Below are 22,330 nucleotides of genomic sequence, written 5' to 3'. Positions count from 1 at the left end.
AAGTCAGCAGACAGCCAGACAAAGATTCTCTCTTCCCCATGCAGTAATCAAAATTTAATGTGACCAGCCACATCTCTAACAATCTTTAATCAATTATTATTGATTTATAAACAATGTGTTTGTTTTTTTAAAAAAGCAACAAAAAGAGAAAATCGGTAAATTCAGTTGAAAACTAGTTCAAAAAAATTAGCTTTTATTTTGAACATTAAATCTCAAGAAAACAAAGATGAACAAGGCACAAATAAACTATTCATAAACATACAGAAAATGAAAGGATAAACCTATTATTCATATTCAGGCTTTGGTGCATGGCAAGTTGGGTTTCATACAGCCAACAATCACCAATTTGAGGCTGCCTTTATTTCTGGTAACATAGGAAATACACTGTAGGATCCAATGCAGTGAAAGATTTTATTCCATAATCCAGTGAGATATCGACTGACAGCAGTTGCAGTCTCAATTCCACTGGTTAGTGGTGGGTAACAAAATAATTTATTTACTTACGTTACCTACTTAGTAAATTATTTTCCATTTCTGAATTATCTGGTATTTTTGAGGTTGCTCAGGATTGGGAAAATGAATACTTCAATTCTGTTTAAAAAAAAAATGAATTTTCAGGATGTGGGTTTGCTGGCAAGGCCGGCATTTATTGCCCAATCCTAGTTCCCCTGAGAAGGTGGTAGCGTTTCACAGCCGAAGAGCAAATAACTTACCTCAAGTTGTTTCTTTTCCATGATCTGGCACTGAAAGTGGTCCGGAGGAGATTTGTGTGAATCAGACTAGTGGTGTTGTTGCACTAGCAAGACACACACACATCACGGGATCAACTGGGAACAGAGAAAAGTCTTGCTTTTGTCAGCATGAAATGGGCAGAGATAATTTATTTTTACAAATCCAACGAGAAAAATCTGGGAATTTATCAGTGGAATTTAGTAATAATTTATTTTTAATTTTTTAAATAAATGGTGCCTACACATCTCAGATATTAATACCCGTGATCTCCTGAGGCAATGTACACTACAAAGTGGAGAATATGGTCTCCCTCTTACCTTTGTTGCCTCTCCTCGTTTGTTACTTTATGTGCGAAGTGGTGGTTGGCATGGCTTGATTTGGCAGAGAAAGGAGCAGCCAATGACTAAAGGCTGAGCTTTCTGATGGGGGCCATAAAGACAAACTGGCCCTCAGCGGCTCCCTGCCCATTTACTCACCACTTAACTCATCTTTGCCTCCACCCCCTCACTTTCATTAATTTTCTACCTCTCGCCTTCCCACTAACCACTCCCATTGCTATGCCAACTTTGAATTACCCTTCACAACTCCTGTTCCCTTCCCTCACTTTCCTATCAATCATCTTACCCATAACCCTCCATCCATTGCTCCATCACTTCCACTTGTTCCCTCTAGGGGCAGATGGCAAGAGACCCGACCATCCCCATTCTCAACCGGTTTCTCTCCCCTTCTATCACTTTCCCTCAAAGATGAAGAGGCTTTGTTTGTTTTCAAAATTCAAATGTATTTTCTTTTAAAATCAAATTAGAATGAGGAAAGACACTTTGTTTACTGCCCTCCATATCTCTATCTGTCTCCCTCTTGTAGAATTTATCTTGCGTTGTTATCCTTTACCTACTTTGCAGCTTCCTAGAAAGGTTAACATTCATTTTGAATGCGACACGATGCTGTGAAATATGTTGAAACAAGTTGTCCAGTAGCAGGCACAATGAGGTCATACATTTCTCCTGGGGTTTTCCCTCCCAAAGATAATTGGCTTACATAACAACAGCTTCTTTTTATGTCACTTTCTGGTTATTACATAACTTTTCATCTATAACACAAAGGGAGGAAGAAGTGTGTGCGTGGGGAGTGAGGTCTGCAACCAACCACCAACTGCTGACAACCACAAACCTTTACAAAGTAGGGTTTATTTGTTTAAAAAATACGGCATGTGTCTACAATCACATTGTATTTCATCACAATCTATGTCTGATCAAGAGGATCAGACCAACCTTTAACCAAGATATCCACCTACAGACTCATCCAGTTAATGAGAGCTTACTGAAAGACTTAAAGACCAGAACGACGCGAGAGGTGTGCTGATCTGGGAGAGACAGCAGACATTTCAAGCTATACAACCAAACACCGCACACATCTATACTTAATGAAGCCCTTTTTTTCACCCTCGTCATTTAATTGGACAGCAGCGTGGCTCAATGCCAAGCAGCTGTGTTCCTCCACCACTGGGCACCAGTGTGCTTTGAAAAAACAGTCCATCCAACCTCTATACATGCAGTCTTCAGATAAGTAAACTCATCCGTTCGATGTGTAGAGTGGGCTCACCAAATATGCTGTAGTCAGGAACAGTGACTGGATATCCGGGGCTCAGATGCTACAGTTAGCTGTAGTTCACCATTCCAAGACTTCAACAAACCACTGTTAAAAAGAATGCCTGAAAACAGAAGAGAACAGAGGAGGTATATTGATTTCACTGGGCCGGACGGGTAGCAGTACACAATTGTGCATGTACACTGTTGCACTACATTCACCAGCTCCAGGTAGAGTTACTGGTAAATAAGAATCACAGGGGCATGCGATTGCCTTCGATGCTGATTTTTACTGCCCGAGACGATTTGGTCATTTTCTTGATATCTTGAAATCGCCGCATTTGTTTGTCGAGACGATTGAATGTCTTCTTTACTGCTCCCTTGGGGCGGGGGTGGAGGGGAGGGGAAACAAAGCACAAAATCCGTGAGCACTTGCTAACATTGTGCAAGTACAGTGTCAACTTGCTCATTTATAATTTACATGTACACAGTTGCCCCCTCGTCAAATTCTCTCCTCCAATTTCAAACAACCTGCAGAATCATTAGACAGTTTAATTTCAATGATCACACACACTCACACACAATTGGAAGTCATCAGGAAAAAAATCCTTTAATAGGAAATATGATCCTGGTCCAAAGGAATGCTCTTATAACAAGGCTTCACTACGCTCACAAAAGAAACCAATTTTTTGAAAAGATTTTTGGAAATGGCACTGTAGTTCCAGGGGGGTTGCAGGATTTTGGCTGTGTCAAAATATTGGAAGCCCCTCCCTAACAGAAATGTGGGAGTATCTTCACCATACAAACTGCAGCAGTTCAAGAAGGTGGCTCACCACCACCTTCCCAAGGGCAATTAGGGATGACCAATAAATGCTGACTTGCCAGTGACGCCCACATCCCATAAACAAATTTTAAAAGTATTATAACTGATGCAGACAGTCTTCTGCACTCTTGAAAATGACTGAAATAGTGTATTAAAAGCAAATGTACAAAAATGACGGAGAAGGAAAGACCTTCTTTTCTATTCAACCTGTCGTACACAATTGTGTATCACAATATATACATTCTCCACCCTACTCAAAAACCCAGGTCAATTTGGAAAAAAGAAATCTGGGAAATTTCCCCCCCGCAGGTGATTAAAAATGGTCCAGATCACCACTCTGGCCCTGAATTCCTTGCAGTTCATAGATTTAGTAAGAGGTGATTACCTCTGCCCCAGCCAGAAACTGGTCCAGGTCTTCAGCCTGGAATTCAGCCAGCAGCTTGTTTCAAAGGTCCACTATTCTCTGGGAAAAGAACCACCCCCCGACATCTAATCCAGATCTGCCTTTACAAAACGGGAGATTGTGACCCTTGGTCCTCCCTAATCTATTTAATTGGAACAAAATGTCAACTAGAAAAAAATCTATTCCCTTCATCAACCTTGAGTAGATCACCCCAAAGTCTACACTTCTCTAAAGTGTAGAGACCCTCCTCTTTTAGCTTATCTTGATAACTAAGAGGCTTTAAATTTGAAACTATTATTAGAACAGCTCCACTCATGGACTGGTGACTAAATGCACCATCCAGCATGGTGAGCAGCCATACAGAACAGGAAGAATCTAGGTTCAAACCCTGGCCTGTGTTGAGTTGGATGATCTCACCTGGGGCAGCGATGCAATTGGCTTTAGCATTCCTTGGTGGGGGGACGTGGGAGAGGAACATCAGTCAGAGCTCCGAGTCACTATCTGGTGACAGCTGGAAATTGCACACCGGCGCCTCATCAGGAAAAGACTGGCTTGGCTGTGATGTCTCCACCCCACCACAGTTCAACAGCTTGCCAACACTCTCAAAACAAGAGGATGGTTGATGTTTCTGGAACCCTATGTCAGCATGAGTCAACATCTTCAAGAGCAACGACAATTGAAGGAGGGAACTGTGAAGAGGGTAGAAAGTGTTTTCAACAAACAAACCTTTTCTCCTCCGCACGAGAAGTCAGAGGGATGCCATGAGTGACCTGTGTGGAGTGACTGTCAATATTAATCTGAGGCAGAAACTTAGAATGGTCTGGTCTGTGACCGGTGTAGAGTGACTGGTTGTATTATATCCAAGAACGAAGTGGCAACTACAGACATGTAATTTTCAGAACAAGGAAGGTAACACTCGAAGCGATAGCCATTCACATTATCAATTTCAAAGTTGCCGGTTATTGCATCTTAAGTGCTCAGTTTATTTCTGGCAGAAACAGCTGCATTTATTCACTAGCGCACACCTGAGTCTTGATTTACAACATTCTTGTGAATTAAACAAGATTTCAGGGTCATGAACAGCAGAACGGCTTGATTTGTTGTCTTGGCTCCAGATCAAAAGATTTTAACAATGGGCTAATGAAATAATTTAGCAGCTTGCATGACTTTATCTAATCACTTTCAGGAGGTTGGCATGGCGGAGCTCAGGGCCCTTGGTCAGCTCTAGAGTCCAGCAGTAAGAAGGTTTTTTTCAATGTTATCAGGTTATGCCGGCCATTGTGTATAACGGGCAAATCACATTTGCACGAATGTGCCCGCTATAAGCAGTGGGGACTGTACTCAGTGTGTACTTGAATCTGCCTGCTAACTGGCTACCTCAAGACATTTAACAGCTTCACTGTTCATTGATTGGCATTCGCACTCTCACATATCAAATGGAACTCCCACATTTTCCCCCTTTGCTAAAGCAGTCTCCAGTGAGCTCAGTGTCCTCGGTCATGCTATCAGTTTTCCCTTCAACTCTCAACTCACTTAAGTTTAATGGTGTTCAAGATTTGAATTCCGCTCATATATCAAGGAAGGCTCTTGTAATCCCTCTCACTCCTGAACAGGATATAGGAATCAGCCTCATCATCTGACAGGGGATCCTTGTGTCACCTCTCATTTCCAACCTCTCTTCTAGTTGCGACTTATTCTCTCTTTTACTGATAAAGCTTGAACCTCCCTTATCCGGACCTGGCCTGTTCTGGATAAGGGATTTTTCCGGACGAGGGGTGGTCACGTTAAATTGGATGGTACAGGTACTGAGCAAGGGGATATTGGGGCTGGCTGGCTTGGGGCTGGGAGTGCGGCAGAGAGATCGTTGGGGGTGTGGGGGGTGTGTTGGTGGATCGCGGGGTCAGGCAGATTGTGGGAGTCGGCAGCGAGGAAGGACTTAAATTTGTTCATGTCGGAGCTCTGGATAAGGGAGCTCTGGATAAGGGAGCTCTAGATAAGGGAGGTTCAACCTGTATCACTGTGGTTAATGAACCTCTGAATTCACAACCAGAAATACAGAATCTGTACTAAGGGCAGACATTGACACCAATTATTTTCCAAGACTGTACAGTGTTTAGTTTCCCCGTTTCCCTACATGTGGAAGCTAATCAAATAAGAATTGGCACGGGATAGGGGGGGGGGGGGAAGAGATCTAAAAGATTTTCAAAAATTGTGAAAGGTTTTGAGAGGGTAAATTATGAAAAATTGCTTCCATTAGTTGAAAAATGAGGACAAGGCATAGACAGGATTATTACCAGCAGAATAAAGGCAGACTTTAGATGTTTTATCATGCAGGGGGCTACTTCAACATGGAATGCTTTATCACAACTGAGGCAGAGACTATAGCAATCTTAAAAAAAAGATTTGGACAAGTAGAAAGAACTTGTTTTTATATAGAGCAATGCTGATCCTAAGGACACCCAAAAGCAATTGATAATCAACAAGTTACTTTGGAAGTGTAATCACTCTTTTTTTTTTTTAAGGCAAACACAGCAGGAAATTTGCACATAGCAAGATCCCATGAGCAGCAAATGAGATAAATGACTAGTGAAGTAAAAAGGAAAAACTGCAAATGTTGCACGCCTGAAATGAAGCAAACACAGCAGAGCAGTCAGCATCTGTGAAGAGAATAGAGGGATTATAATATTTTGAGCATGTACCCGTCATCAGAACTATTCTTATTTTTCAGCTAATTGATCAGTTACTCTATTATTGGTGGTGCTGGCTGAGGGATGAATGTTGGGATCTTTTACATCTACATGAGCAGGTATCTGGGACCTCAGTTTACCATCTCATCTGAATAGACAGCACCTTCAACAACGTATTGATGATTGTGTGCTCCGGTCCAGGATTTGGGGTTGAATCACAACTTGAAAAGGAAGAATATAAAAGGATATGAAGAAAGGGCATGCACTGGAGTAGATAGCTTCAACTGAAGAGTCAGCACCAACAGGCACAATGGGCCAAATGATTTTACAGTTCCCAGAAATTCCCTTCGTTTCAGATGAGACGTTAAACCAAAGTCCCATCTGCCCTGCCCTAAAAGATTCCATGGCACTATTTCGAAAAACATTGGTGGAGTTCTCCCCAGTGACCTGACCAATATTTATCCCTCAACCTACACAACAAAAGACAAGATCATCACAATACTGTTGTGGGAACATGCTATGTGTAAAGTGGCTGCTGCCTTTCCTACATTACAACAGTAACTACACTTCAAAAGTACTTGATTGGCTGTAAAGCACTTTGAGGTTACCTGAGGTTGTGAAAGGCGCTATATACAGAATTCTGACCCTTCAATCTAGCATAGGACAAGAACTATTCAACACTAAGTCCCTTGATCAAAACTGCTTGAGGTTGTTGTGTTTCACTGATGCTTCTAGTTTATTAACCCTTGGATGCACAGATGACAGTCTTGGAGTGTGTCAAGGTTTTCTCAGTTTCAGGTCATCAACAGTAACTCTGTTTCTCTCTTTACAGATGCTGCCTTACCTGCTGAGTATTTTCAGTACTTTCTGTTTTTATTTCAGATTGCCAGCATCCGCAGTATTTTGCTTTTGTATTACTGAAATTATGAGCTTGGCTTGGTGATGCACCTGTTGTGTAAGTCTACCCAACTCTTGTATAACGGATGGAATAATGGGACCGTTTTGCCCCATATTCAGTATATTCTACCAATCACAAACGGACTACAACACTGGTCAAAACGGGGAGATCCCATGAAACAGCCCCATTTAAATTTGGGCTCAGCAGTAACCTTCTCGTGACCCAATCCCCCGTATGGAATGTACCATTTAAGTAGGACGAAGGAGATAAAATACTGTTGGTGACCAAAGCAGAGCTAGAAAATATAGAACATAAGAAATAGGAGCAGAAGTAGGCCATTTGGCCCCTTGTGCCTGCTCCGCCATTCAATATCATGGCTGATCTGATCTTGGCCTCAACTCCACTTCCCTGTCCGCTCCCCACAACCCTTATCATTCAACTATCTGTCTATCTCCACCTTAAATATATTTTAAGACCAGGATTCACATCTACCAAACACACCAATAGTTCCTGGAAACAGCTGCGCACCCAAATGTCCAATATGGTACCAAGTGACAACACCTTATCCCGAGATATCACAAAGGGGATAAATTCATGCCATGCATATTATACATATAAAGAAGCGGCATCATCTCTGTTAATTGTACACAGACACAAATGTCTTTAACACAAATTCCATTCCTCATCTCTTTCCACCTTTAAAAAAATCAGCAAGAGAGAAAGATCACCAAGCAGATCATGAAGCAAGAAGCAATTGTGCACAATATAAGCAATGCCATGCAATAGCAGTATTTGCCAATGAACAGATATGCCAGATCACAACTCCCTGACAGATACCATACAATCAGCTTCCTCGGTTACCATCTATAGTGGCATCCTATTCCCATCAACGCTGAATTTGACAGCGCTGTGCATCCTGTTTAGCTTCCTCTTTTCTGCAAACAACCTCTTGTGTTTTTCCAAGCGGGTTATCTCTTTCCTTGACGAATCTTGCTAATAGAAAAAAAGGGGAAAGATCCAAATGTGGATAAATTGTCAATCTTACTGGTGGATGTGTAAAATGTGGTGGCATTGAGCAAAACAGATTATTGAGCCTAGACAAGTCCAGGCAGGTCAGCACCATAAATGGTCTGAATGGTATGACACCAATCTGGTTTGAAATTAGTCATGATATCAACCAAATAAACACCGACGGGTTAGAGCTACCCAGACAATAATTACGTAACAGCAGGTCCTGTGGGGATTTATGTAACGCGGGAGCTGGAGAGCACATGTGGTTCCGCTTACTGGCAAGATCATGCCAGCATATTTATGTATATGTTCAGCACGTTGCCTACCAAACCAGATATACTCCAGGGTTGCGTGGAGGATGCAGAGTGCCCAGCAGAGAAGAATGGAACAAAAAGTTGGCTCAGTTACGTCTTGCTTCTGTGTCCCAGCCAACCCAAATCTAGATTTCAGCTGGTAGCAAACCTTATCACCAACCCTGCACCTCCCCACCGTGTCTCCCACCACCTTCACCATCATTAAGCACAGAACTGAACTTAGCACCTCCTCACTCAAATGGGCGAGATGCGGGAAATCAAACCCACATTAATCCATTCTTGTCTGCAGGGTGCTGGCATTGTACCGCCTGGAAATTTTTTTCCTTTTGGAATTGACTTTTTTTGAACTGCATTTGCCACCCCCATCCCCTCCCACCCAACTCTTGTTACTCACCCTGCTTGCCTCGATCTCCACATTCCACTTTGGTCTAACAACATAGTCACGGTTCGATGGTAATGGCACTCTGGCTCTTGTACAGAATCCTGGGTCACCAGGTCTCAGTGCTCTGGAATTGAAGGATAAACGTGTATTGCAGTTAAGTGGAGAATGGTTGAAGATCAGACCCAGTGTACGCAGAATATTTGGTCACCGACTCTTCAAAATAATTTAAGTCCCAATCCCCGCTCGTTCCAGATTTCAGTTATTTAAAAATCATCATCTATACAGGGAGTGATGAGAGTGACAGCTAGCAAATCCTGTCTTCATGTGCAATTATTTAAATTACCAATGACTCCTCTTTCTCCAGATTCATAGAAACATAGAAAATAGGTGCAGGAGTAGGCCATTCGGCCCTTCTAGCCTGCACCGCCATTCAATGAGTTCATGGCTGAACATTCAACTTCAGTACCCCATTCCTGCTTTCTCGCCATACCCCTTGATCCCCCGAGTAGTAAGGACCTCATCTAACTCCTTTTTGAATATATTTAGTGAATTGGTCTCAACAACTTTCTGTGGTAGAGAATTCCACAGGTTCACCACTCTCTGGGTGAAGAAGTTCCTCCGCATCTCGGTCCTAAATGGCTTACCCCTTATCCTTAGACTGTGACCTCTGGTTCTGGACTTCCCCAACATTGGGAACATTCTTCCTGCATCTAACCTGTCTAACCCCGTCAGAATTTTAAATGTTTCTATGAGGTCCCCTCTCATTCTTCTGAACTCCAGTGAATACAAGCCCAGTTGATCCAGTCTTTCTTGATAGGTCAGTCCCGCCATCCCGGGAATCAGTCTGGTGAACCTTCGCTGCACTCCCTCAATAGCAAGAATGTCCTTCCTCAGGTTAGGAGACCAAAACTGTACACAATACTCCAGGTGTGGCCTCACCAATGCCCTGTACAACTGTAGCAACACCTCCCTGCCCCTGTACTCAAATCCCCTTGCTATGAAGGCCAACATGCCATTTGCTTTCTTAACCGCCTGCTGCACCTGCATGCCAACCTTCAATGACTGATGTACCATGACACCCAGGTCTCTTTGCACCTCCCCTTTTCCTAATCTGTCACCATTCAGATAATAGTCTGTCTCTCTGTTTTTACGACCAAAGTGGATAACCTCACATTTATCCACATTATACTTCATCTGCCATGCATTTGCCCACTCACCTAACCTATCCAAGTCGCTCTGCAGCCTCACAGCATCCTCCTCGCAGCTCACACTGCCACCCAACTTAGTGTCATCCGCAAATTTGGAGATACTACATTTAATCCCCTCATCTAAATCATTAATGTACAGTGTAAACAGCTGGGGCCCCAGCACAGAACCTTGCGGTACCCCACTAGTCACTGCCTGCCATTCTGAAAAGTACCTATTTACTCCTACTCTTTGCTTCCTATCTGACAACCAGTTCTCAATCCATGTCAGTACACTATCCCCAATCCCATGTGCTCTAACTTTGCACATCAATCTCTTGTGTGGGACCTTGTCGAACGCCTTCTGAAAGTCCAAATATACCACATCAACTGGTTCTCCCTTGTCCACTCTACTGGAAACATCCTCAAAAAATTCCAGAAGATTTGTCAAGCATGATTTCCCTTTCACAAATCCATGCTGACTTGGACCTATCATGTCACCTCTTTCCAAATGCACTGCTATGACATCCTTAATAATTGATTCCATCATTTTACCCACTACCGATGTCAGGCTGACCGGTCTATAATTCCCTGTTTTCTCTCTCCCTCCTTTTTTAAAAAGTGGGGTTACATTGGCTACCCTCCACTCTATAGGAGCTGATCCAGAGTCAATGGAATGTTGGAAAATGACTGTCAACGCATCCACTATTTCCAAGGCCACCTCCCTTTTCACTCGGTCTGCTCATCACTTACTTTTCCTCTCCTGTTAGCACCTTTTCCAGATCTCTCCGAGGGGTCTGTCCACCAGAACTAAGGAAGAACAAACAGCTATTAAATTCTTCTCGGTGTACAGGTACTTACAGGCAGGGCTTAGATACGTGCATTTTCCTGAGAATACCTATTAAGGGAAACCAATAGAAAATAGCAGCCCCCTTATCCTACTTTGTGCATTGATAGGATTTCAAGGCTTGCACAATAGCTCAGCTGTGCACCCAGAGACCATTCCACAGGAGGACCAGCGTTTTGAGGAACACTGATCAAGAGTGTTACCAACTGAGCCAAGCAGACAGTAAAAAAGTTAGACAGTAGCTCAATCCTCACCAACGTAGTCTGTATACCTATTAGGAGCCATTTCAGAAACCTGGAATGAGCTGCCTGCCCATCCAACCTGGTGGTCAATGGTGTATTGTGAATAAGAGACAGGAGGAAATAATTTCAACACAGCTGGAGTCGAGTCTCCTGACTAACCAAAACCCCGCCTCTGCTCCAGTGCTAATCTTTCACTTCTTTTGAACATTAGACTGGCAGATGAGTATCCTTAACTACACATGTGACCTGATCTATTCCCATATTTAGTAGACTTAATAATGGACTCAATGTTCTCTCCTTCGATTTTCTATTTAAAGCCACTGCATGAAGTTGAACAGCGAGTATGGAACTGATAAGATATCCTCAAATAAGCATCAATGATTCTGCTAGACAATCCAAAGTCAAGAAAGTGACCTGTAGCCAGAGTGACTTGTGGCCAGTCCAGTCTCAGTACAAGAGCTTGGATTGAGTGTTTAGCTAGAGACAGTGAAGCTGGACCAGGAACAATATACAGAGGTCATTCCCTCAGGTTCAACCACAGGCAGTAAGGGTGAGCTGTACAGAAGAGCTCAAGTATTTTGGTTAAATCATTCAGGACACTCTGAATAATCTTTATCGATAAGCAACACACCCATGAAATATGAAATGAAACAAAAAATTAAAGAATATAATTGAATTGAAAACCTGAAGTTGCATCCTTGATCTGAAGAGAAGGCATCAGCTGCGTTATCGTCACTGTCTTCATCCCTAGGGTCTCTTTATAAATGAATGAAGCAGAGTTTAGGGTAGCAGGTGTGGACAGCCATGTTGGAGAAGAGGTGTTACGGGAACTCCGCAACATGGCTGTTCATACAGAATGATGAAAATAAGGCAGAGTGGAGAAAGACTAACCTGAAACAGAAACTCAGGTGACTGAATCAGAGAGTGCAAGAAGTGACAGAAACTCAATAAAACTAAGAGACAGGGCAGTGGCTGGTGAAACAAGAGGCGGCAGTGATGTGTGTACATTCTGGATTCTTTACTCCATCCATACAGTACTTCCGGTACACAGGGCTCTTCTGATCCCTTCGACCTGGGTTTTGGATGTGAATGGAAGCTGTTCCTCCCATTTTAACAACCCAATTAGTGGTCTCTCTCCCAGAATAAAATGTTAAGAAACTTTAGTCTTTAAAATGTAATCCACATGATCACTGCAGACACAAATGATCACACATTTCCCAGTGGTATAGATAACTGTGCTCACCATTCACACCATCCCAACACCAGTGACCTGTGCAGCAAACTTCCATTAACTTGTGCTGAAGGTGGTTTAAATCCAACAGTGAACATTTAACAACTCTTACAATAAAACCAAAAAAAAAACATTTTCAAGAAGGAATGTGACTATGTATCAGGAAAGAAATATGGTAACCAGACTAACCACCCAGGCAACAGCATTTCAACTGAAAACCTAACCACAGCAGTGATTTTTACCTACCGAGGTGAAATCTGGCAACGTGTTGCATCTTCCTGCAGGAGAACTTTCCACGAGTTTAGTGCCATACCAGGAAACACTGGGTTACATACAGTGGGTAAAGCCTTCTCTATTCTTTGACAGATGTTCAACCTCCTCATACTAATAGGATTTGACACGAAGGAGGGGGGAGGGGACATGAATTGTGCCTCCATTGGGGAGGATTATGCAAGACACTGTCCCTTCATCCGAGGAGGCATTGTCAAGTAAAACATGTTTTTTTATGAAATTTGCCATCTTGATGATCAGCTGATGATCTATTCTGTGTAACAACCTCATTCTGACCTCTGGTTCGTAGTTCGGGGAGGTGGTACTGGGACATCTGATCGAAAAACGGAATCAATGTGGTAGGGTTTCAAGCCATACCAGACCAGGAAGAGAATAAAGACAAAGTCAGACAGGGAACGATCTTCAGATATGGGACCCATACTAAGATAGGATTTGAACAATGTACCTCATTTATTTAACCGTAACATACTAGGAGGAATTACTACAACTAAGTCCCGTTCTTTAACTATTTGGAGCAAAGGAATATAGCGGGAGGGAGCACGGTGGGATTAGTTTTGGATTGCTCTAGAAATGAACTTGTAACAAATTTGCTGTTAGCTTCTATGGCTCTATGATCCTAAGATGCTGCAGTCCATGATGGTGTTCATAGAATGGCAGCTAAAGCTTTTTAGCCTAAAAAAAGTTTCTCCCCTTCTAAGCATCCACTGACTGAAGGCAGGACTAGCAGGTGATGGCAATGAAACCTCTCTTGGATGTGGGAGAAGAGAGGCCGATGAGTGGTGAACAAGGGCTGCTGCAGAATGAAGCTTTTACACAGCAGAATGAAAAAGGCCACTGAACCAGCCAGGGCAGAAAAATCTCTCAATGAGATACTGTTGAGGATAATTTTCCGCCGTGGGCTGGCAGCATTTCCTATTTCTGTGGATCCTGAACGAGTGAGAGAGAGCTTAACATGTAATAAACCAACAGCTAAATACAATTTACCAGTGTGAACCCTGCTCAGTCTGAGCAATGGCCAGTGAGAACCCAGCTCAATCTGAGATGAGCTCCCCAGCTGGGATTCAGTGGTTAGTAGAGTTATAACCTTTAAAGACTAACAACCAGCCAGTTAGCAATGTTACATCAAATGCTTGCAGCACAGCTCCAATCTGCTTCTCTAGGGACATCCGCCACCACAGAGAAGGGTGCAACTGAATGCTATATTGTGTTTGTCCATGAAATCTCCAACCTGGAGTTAGCTGCATTACAAACATAACTGGATACTTGTTTAAAGCGATGCTCTAAATGCTACTAAAAGGAAGTAGATATAAAATACATAAATAACCAACACAGCTGAATAATTAGTGATGAACTGATCTTTGGCAATTAAAATCAAGGATATGGTCTCTGAACATTACATCCCATCAGTGTGCACTGTAAACAAGAACCAGGTTTAGATCCCAATACACTAACTACACCCAGCAAAACATCAGCTTGCATGCTGTACCCGATATGCTCCTGCTGCAATGCGATCAGTGCATCAGACTACAGAACACGGAGGTCAATCGACCGTAAAAGACTTGACACTTTAAAGACCCACCACCTGGAAAAAAATTGCCAACGAATGAACTTGGGACCAAGTAACACACACACCAAGAAAAATTGTTTTCGAAAACCCACATATCGTGAATGTACACTGTAACACTTTCAACTTTCCTTTTATTTGTACTTAGGATGGAGCCCCATCCCCTTGAATCTGCTGAATTCACCAATCACATTATGTACATACATTTGTCCAGACTGAAGCGTACGAGTTCAGGATCAGTCCTGAAGGGTAATTGGGGGGGGGGGGGGGGTTGGGTCTGCAGGCAAGGCATTGCTCACACACTGACTTCAACCTCTCCCTCCCTGTAATCCTCACCAACTGTGGCCAATTTCTCTAGTGTAACAATTACATTTTAAAACCAAAGTCACTTTTGACTGATTGAAACATTTTCCGGGGTGGGATTAGAAGCAGTATGAAAAATCCCCAAGTACATTCGTTCTTCACAAAGAAACTACAGGATGGGAGTTGCCGGGGGTACGGTGTACTCTCTGAACCCATCTCTAGTACTACACCTTTAACACCGTGCTCCTGCTGTCAAGTACCTGCTCAGGCGCCGCCGTGTTGGCATCTGGTCAAGATCTCTCTGCTCTCGTTCCTCCCGGGTCATCCCTTTGTAATTAGACGTCAGGCCAAAGATGGGTCTCGACCACTCATCTGGGAGAGAAATGTACAACACTATAATACCAATGACAAAACCGGCAAATTAAGAGCTCTTCATTCCATCTTTCAATAGGGTTCTACTGTACACACACAATTACAGGCACTAACAAAGCTCACCGCCCACCCCCCTCCCCCTCCCCCACCCCCTCTCGAGGAGAGTGGGTGAAGACCAAGTGGTCTACCATTGGTCTGTGTCCCTGAGCTACTGCGGGGAGAAAATTAGCCAGGTTTCTGCCCTTGATCCTTTTCCAGTGATGCTTGCTAGAAAAAGTACAGTCGTGCAGAGGAAGGACACTTTCAGGCTTTGCACAGTTCAATAGCCTGTTGACTCTCACCTTCAAGGTTCAAACCCAGAAGATGGTGCCTTGGATTGGGGGTGGGCTGAGATGGAAATAAGAGTGGGAACTGATTTGAGGTTGTGCACTGACCACATTCGATCAGCTCCACTGGGCAGGTCACATAGTTTGCATGCCAGACACGAGACTACCAAAGCAAGTGCTTTATGCGGAGCTCCTTCATGGCAAACGAGCCAAAGGTGGGCAGCGGAAACATTACAAGGACACCGTCAAAGCCTCCCTGATAAAGTGCGACATCCCCACTGACACCTGGAAGTCCCTGGCCAAAGACTGCCTGAAGTGGAGAAAGTGCATCTGGGAGGGCGCTCAGCACTTCGAGTCTCAACGCCGAGAGCGTGCAGAAATCAAGTGCAGGCAGCGGAAAGAGCATACGACAAACCAGTCCCACCCCACCCCTTCCCTCAATGACTATCTGTCCCACCTGTGACAGAGTCTGTGGCTCTTGTATTGGACTGTTCAGCTACCAAAGAACTCACTTCAGGAGTGGAAGCAAGTCTTCCTCGATCTGGAGGGACTGCCTACGATGATGATGATGATGATGTACTTCAGCAAATAGTAGACACTTCCAGGGGTGGGTTGAAAATTGGCAAGCTATCTCAGAACATTCTTTCCTGAAACTGAATTGGCTTCAGCACTGCCATCAGTATACAGGAGTAGCGGAATTATGGATCCTGCATCCCTTTAGTCTCAGCAACTAGACACAGTCCCGATAGATCTTTTTCAGTCAAGAGACCCAAAATATCACTTCAAAAATATATACAAGAGAGACAATGCATGTCTGTGCACATGCAGAGTCTTGCAGGATTGTGTATGTGTGTGCATGGATTGACTAACTAACAGAAAACAGGATTCTTCCTGCACACTGCATTTGTGTGGACATCGTACGAGGACAGGATTAAACTCTGATGTGATGATTCCTCAGTCGAATAGTGTAACTATCTAGGGTCACATATAAAGATCAGGTAATTGGGATAAAGTGCTGGAGGACTACCGGCACCCATGGAATCGTACCCCAGCAAGAGTCAAGCCGGAAAATTGAGAAGAAAAAACTCAGAGGAATGGTAAACGTACTAATGAGCTTTCCTGCCAGTTCCTTGTTGCTTCGGTTCTCCTTGGGATGTTTATACAAGTACATCACACAGCGTCCAATCCCACTATGCTTCAGAGTCTCCTGACTCACACTGGGCAACTGTAAGTAACAACACACCAGTCAGTAAAATAATGGGACTAAAGACAGACAAGTCCCCTGGATCTGATGGCTTACATCCTAGGGTCTTAAAAGAAGTGGCTACGGAGGTGGTGGATGCATTGGTTGTAATCTACCAAAATTCCCTGGATTCTGGGGCGGTCCCAGTGGAATGTACATTTAAGGAGATATTTCACAACTCTCAAGAAAAATATATTCCAGTGAGGAGGAAAGGGTTTGAGAGAAAAGATAGCCATCCCTGGTTAACTAAAGAAATAAAGGACAGTATCCAATTAAAAACAAGGGCATACAAAGTGGCCAAAACTAATGGGAAGACAATCTTTTAAAAGCCAGCAAAGAATGATTAAAAAAAAAATGATTTAAGATAGGGAAGATAGACTATGAAAGTAAACTAGCACAAAATATAAAAACAGATAGCAAGAGTTTCTATAGGTATATAAAAAGAAAAAGAGTGGCTAAAGTAAATGTTGGTCCCTTAGAGGACGAGACTAGGGAACTAGTAATGGGGAACATGGAGATGGCAGAAACTCTGAACAAATATTTTGTATCAGTCTTTACGGTAGAGGACATTAACAATATTCCAACAGTGGATAGTCAAGGACCTATGGGGCGGGTGGGGGAACTTAACACAATCACAATCACCAAGGAGGTGGTACTCAGTAAGATAATGGGACTAAAGGCAGATAAATCCCCTGGACCTGATGGCTTGCATCCTAGGGTCATAAGAGAAGTGGCGGCAGGGATGGTGGATGCATTGGTTGTAATTTACCAAAATTCCCTTGATTCTGGGGAGGTCCCAGCAGATTGGAAAACTGCAAATATAACACCCCTATTTAAAAAAGGAGGCAGACAAAAAGCAGGAAACTATAGACCAGTTAGCCTAACATCTGTGCTTGGGAAAATGTTGGAGTCCATTATTAAAAGCAGAAGCAGGACATTTGGAAAAGCAAAATTCAGTCAGGCAGAGTCAACATGGATTTATGAAGGGGAAGTTATGTGTGACAAATTTGCTGGAGTTAGTTGAGGATGTAATGAACAGGGTGGATAAAGGGGAACCAGTAAATGTGGTATATTTGGACTTCCAGAAGGTATCTGACAAGGTGCCACATAAAAGGTTACTGCTCAAGATAAAGGTTCACGGGATTGGGGGTAATATTATTATGGATAGAAGATTGGCTAACTAACAGAACAGAGAGTCGGGATAAATGGCTCATTCTCTGGTTGGCAACCAGTAACTAGTGGGGTGCCGCAGGGATCAGTGCTGGGACCCCAACTATTTACAATCTACATTAACGAATTGGAAGAAGGAACTGAGTGTAAAGTAGCCAAGTTTGCTGATGATACAAAGATGGGAGGAAAAGCAATGTGTAAGGAGGACACAAAGAAATCTGGAAAAGGACATAGACAGGCATTGGCAGATGTTGTATAATACTGGAAAGTGTGAGGTCATGCACTTTGCAGAAAAAAAATTAAAGAGCAAGTTGTTATTTAAATGCAAAGATTGCAAAGTGCTGCAGTACAGCAGGACCTGGGGGTACTTGTGCATGAAACACAAAAGGATAGTATGCAGGTATAGCAAGTGATCAGGAAGGTCAATGGTACCTTGGTCTTTATTGCAAAGGGGATGGAGTATAAAAGCAGGGAAGTCTTGCTACAGATATATAAGGTATTGGTGAGGCCACAACTGGAATACTGCGTGCAGTTTTGGTTTCCATATTTACGAAAGAATATACTTGCTTTGGAGGCAGTTCCGAGAAGGTTCACTAGGTTGATTCCGGGGATGAGGGGGTTGACTTATGAGGAAAGGTTGAATAGGTTGGGCCTCTACTCATTGGAATTCAGAAGAATGAGAGGTGATTTTATCGAAACATAAGATTATGAGGGGGCTTAACAGAGAGGACGTTTCCACTGATGGGCGAGACTAGAGCTAGAGGGCATGATCTTAGAATAAGGGGCCGCCCATTTAAAACAGAGGAGGAGGAATTTCTTCTCAGAGGATTGTAAATCTGTGGAAATCACTGCCTGAGAGCTGTGGAAGCTGGGACATTGAATAAATTTACGACAGAAATAGACAGTTTCTTAAATGATAAGGGGATAAGGGGTTATGGGGAGCAGACGGGGAAGTGGAGCTGAGTCCATGATCAGATCAGCCATGATCTTTTAAATGGCGGAGCAGGCCCGAGGGGCCAGGTGGCCTAACCCTGCTCCTATTAAGTTCTTGTTATGTATGTAATAACTCGATAGACTGAATACTGTAAACTCACTCAGGTACAAACGTGGCTCAACTTTATTCGGGCCCCGAATGCCCACATTACATGGTGGCTTGCTTTATATACCTGGCCCACACACACGTGCGTACAACCCAATGACCTCTGACAGGGGTGCCCCCTGGTGGCTAGTAACTCCAAGAATACATACATGACAACATCCCCCTTCCAAGATCTTAGTATCAGTCTTTTTACAAGTTAAGACGGTCCGGAGCTTTCCGCTCACGAATTGATCATCTCAGTTCAACTCCAGTTCTGGGTGAGCGCTCTGAGTCAGTTATGACTGGAGGTTGGGTAGCTGGTCTGATGGGAGTGGCAATGACCCTGTCAGAGATTGAAAGTCCAGATTCACTGATGACGGCGGAGTCCTCTGATGAATGAATATAGGTTGGTTGGTCACTGATTGTATCTTCCTCAACTTATTCCAGTTCATCCGTGTGTCGCAGCTTTATCTGATCAACATGTTTCCTGTATGTTTGCCCATTTTTGAGCATGACAACACTCTGTTACCCACCTTGGCCGTAACAGTACCGCCGACCCACTTGGAACCTTGATCATAATTATACACAGGATCGTTAGAGATGTCACGTGACACAGCAGCACGATCACGATGCCACTGCTGATTTTGACGTCTGTTTTCAACATGATCGTTCAAGTCAATATGGACAAGCGCGCGCTTGGTCTGGAGACCTCTCTCCATCAATAGTTCAGCAGGGGAGACCCCGGTAAGCGTGTGGGGTCTTGTCCTGTAACTAAGCAATATGCATGACAAGCGAGTCTGCAGTGAACCCCGAGTTACATGTTTCATACTCTGCTTGATTGTTTGGATAGCATGCTCTGCTTGACCATTAGAAGCAGGTTTGAATGGTGCTGACCTCACATGTTTAATACCATTGAGTTTCATGAACTCTTGAAACTCCAGACTTGTGAAGCAAGATCCGTTGTCGCTCACAACGATGTCAAGCAGACCATGAGTAGCAAATGTGACAGGAAGGCTCTCAATGGTAGCTGTGGATGTGCTGGATGACAAGATAATACACTCTATCCACTTGGAATATGCATTCACCACAACAAAAAACATCTTACCCAGGAAAGGACCCGCAACGTCAATGTGGATCCACGACCATGGTTTGGATGGCCATGACCACAGACTCAGCGGAGATTCTGCTGTACTTTGCTTAGCTGCATGCAAGTGTTGCACTGATGCACACATGATTCCAGATCAGAGTCAATTCCAGGCCACCATACGCGAGACCTGGCGATGGCTTTCATCATGACAATACCGGGATGAGTGCTGTGTAGATCACGTACAAATGTCTCTCTGCCTTTCTTAGGCATAAAAACGCGATTACCCCACAGTAAACAATCTGACTGAATGGATAGTTCTTTTTTGCGAATGTTGTAAGGTTTGGTCTCATCTCATTTCCATAGGTACAGCAGACCAATCACCACTAAGGACACAATGTTTTACAACCGATAAAATCAGATCCTGTCTGGTCCAGGTCACAACTTGTTGAGCAGTGACAGGGGTTCCTTCACTCTCAAAAGCATCCATAACTATCAGTAGATCTGCAGGTTGTGACGTCTCCAGCTCAGGTATGGACAAAGGCAGACAAGCTCAGTGCATCAGCACAATTCTCGGTGCCACATCTATGGCGAATGACAATCATAGGCAGATAATGCCAGCGTCCACCTCTGGATGCGGGACGATGCATTGGTATTAATACCTTTGTTTTCCCAAAAACAATGAAATGAGTGGCTTGTGACCTGTTTCGAGTTCAAAACGAAGACCAAACAGGTACTGCTGCATTTTTTTTTTTACTCCATACACGCAGGCTAAAGCTTCTTTTTCTACCATGCTGTAGACTCTTTCCGTCTTTGACAAACTTTTTGAAGCATATGCAACAGTTTGTAGTTTACCCGACTCATTAGCTTGTTGGAGCACGCAGCCAACCCATGGTGATGAGAAATCACAGGCCAACACTAGATGCTTACATGGATCATAATGTACCAGCAACTTGTTAGAGCAAAGCAGATTTGTAGCTTTCTCGAAAGCTCTATCTTGAGACACACCCCAAACCTAGTTGTCGCCTTTTCTGAGCAGCATGTGCAGTGGCTCTAATAAAGTGCTCAATCTAGGCAAGAAATTACCGAAGTAGTTGAGTAGACCAAGGAATGAATGCAGCTCCGTCACATTCTAAGGCCTGGGTTCATTTTTAATAGCTTTGGTTTTCGAGTCCATAGGCCTGATGCCATCAGCAGCAATCTTCCTCCCCAGAAATTTGACTTCCGGTGCCATGAAGACGCACTTCGAATGTTTTAGCCCGAGTCCCACTTTGTCCAGATGATGCAGAACCTCTTCAAGGTTGGCCAGGTGTTCGGCAGTGTCACAACCTGTGACCAGAATGTCATCCTGAAACACAACGGTTCTAGGGATGGACTTCAGTAGACTCTCCATGTTCCTCTGAAATATGGCTGCAGCCAAGTGAATTCCAAAAGGACACCTGTTGTAGATAAACAGTCCTTTGAGTGTTGATGCACGCAAGTTTCTTCGACATGTCGACGAGTTCCTGTGTCATATAGGCCAACGTCAGATCCAGTTTAGTAAACGACTTCCCACCGGCTAGCGTTGCAAACAGGTCATCAGCCTTCGGTAATGGGTACTGATCCTGTTTCGAAAGTCGGTTGATCGTAGCCATAGTCTCTACAAATCCTGACAGTGCCATCACATTCTTCAACACAGGAACAATGGGACTGACCATTCATTAATTTCGACCAGTGACATAACCCCTTCACGTTGGAGTCTTTCCAGCTCAATTGCGACCTTCTCCCATATCATATATGGAACAGCCCGAGTTTTGTGATGGACGTGTCTTGCACCAGAGTCCAGGTGAATCTGCACCTTGGCTCCCGTGAAATTGCCGATGCCCGGTTCAAACAGCGAGGTGAAACTTACTCAACACTTGAGCATACGAAGTGTCATCCACCGATGACAACGCTTTGATATCGTTCTAGTTCCATTTGATTTTTTTGAGCCAATTCCTGCCGAACAGCATTGGACCATTTCCTGGAACGATCCATAACTGTAGATCATGAACCACGCCATCATACCTTGACTAACGCACTGCCAATCACCGGTATGAGTTCTTTGGTGTAAGTATGCAACTTGGCATTGACTGGACTCGGCTTAGGCTTCACAGCCTTAGTGTCCCACAGCTTGTTGAATGTCCTTTGGCTCATTATTGACTGACTCGCACCCATGTCCAATTCCTTTAATACCGGCACAGCAGTTAGTTTCACATTAACCATTATCGGTTGGCTCTTTATCAGGAACGAACAGTCCATACACTTCCGCCTTGTGTGTCTTGGGTTGCATATCCAGGTCCACGCTGAACTGGTCGTCATCATCCATGTGGTGAGTCGCAGCACGCTTGCTCAGTTGTGGACACATTCGCTGAAGATACCCCACTTTCGAACAGCCTTTACAGATGTACTGTTTAAAACGATACTGATGATGCTGATGATTGCCTCCACAACGCCAACAGGGTGAAATCGGATTCGTACCTGTTGGCGGACTTTGAGCAGCTACAGGTTTCGCCTACGCAGTCGAGTACGCCCTGCCAA

At 43.7% G+C, this 22,330-nt stretch overlaps 1 protein-coding gene across 8 annotated transcripts in view; it reads right to left on the bottom strand.

Annotated features, from left to right (window-relative positions):
• Positions 1–1,899: 1,899 nt before the first annotated feature.
• The window catches only part of LOC139265840 (protein IWS1 homolog), a 66,233-nt gene continuing 45,802 nt past the window's right edge, over positions 1,900–22,330 (bottom strand). For 2 of the 8 annotated variants that reach the window (XM_070883334.1, XM_070883341.1), the window contains 7 exons: positions 16,304–16,421; positions 14,759–14,870; positions 11,794–11,865; positions 10,774–10,830; positions 8,849–8,960; positions 7,991–8,122; positions 2,611–2,698 (listed from right to left, as the gene is read on the bottom strand). In XM_070883334.1, the coding sequence (XP_070739435.1) occupies positions 7,994–8,122; positions 8,849–8,960; positions 10,774–10,830; positions 11,794–11,865; positions 14,759–14,870; positions 16,304–16,421 (600 nt within the window). In that variant the 3' untranslated portion in view covers positions 2,611–2,698; positions 7,991–7,993. Of the gene's footprint in view, positions 2,699–7,966; positions 8,123–8,848; positions 8,961–10,773; positions 10,831–11,793; positions 11,866–14,758; positions 14,871–16,303; positions 16,422–22,330 lie in introns of all 8 variants that reach the window. The other 6 variants (XM_070883338.1, XM_070883342.1, XM_070883337.1 and 3 more) reach the window with 5 other exon arrangements.

This window comes from Pristiophorus japonicus, chromosome 6 (assembly GCF_044704955.1).
Source record: "Pristiophorus japonicus isolate sPriJap1 chromosome 6, sPriJap1.hap1, whole genome shotgun sequence".
Taxonomy (NCBI): domain Eukaryota; kingdom Metazoa; phylum Chordata; class Chondrichthyes; family Pristiophoridae; genus Pristiophorus; species Pristiophorus japonicus.
This window is presented reverse-complemented; position numbering and strand designations above follow the sequence as displayed.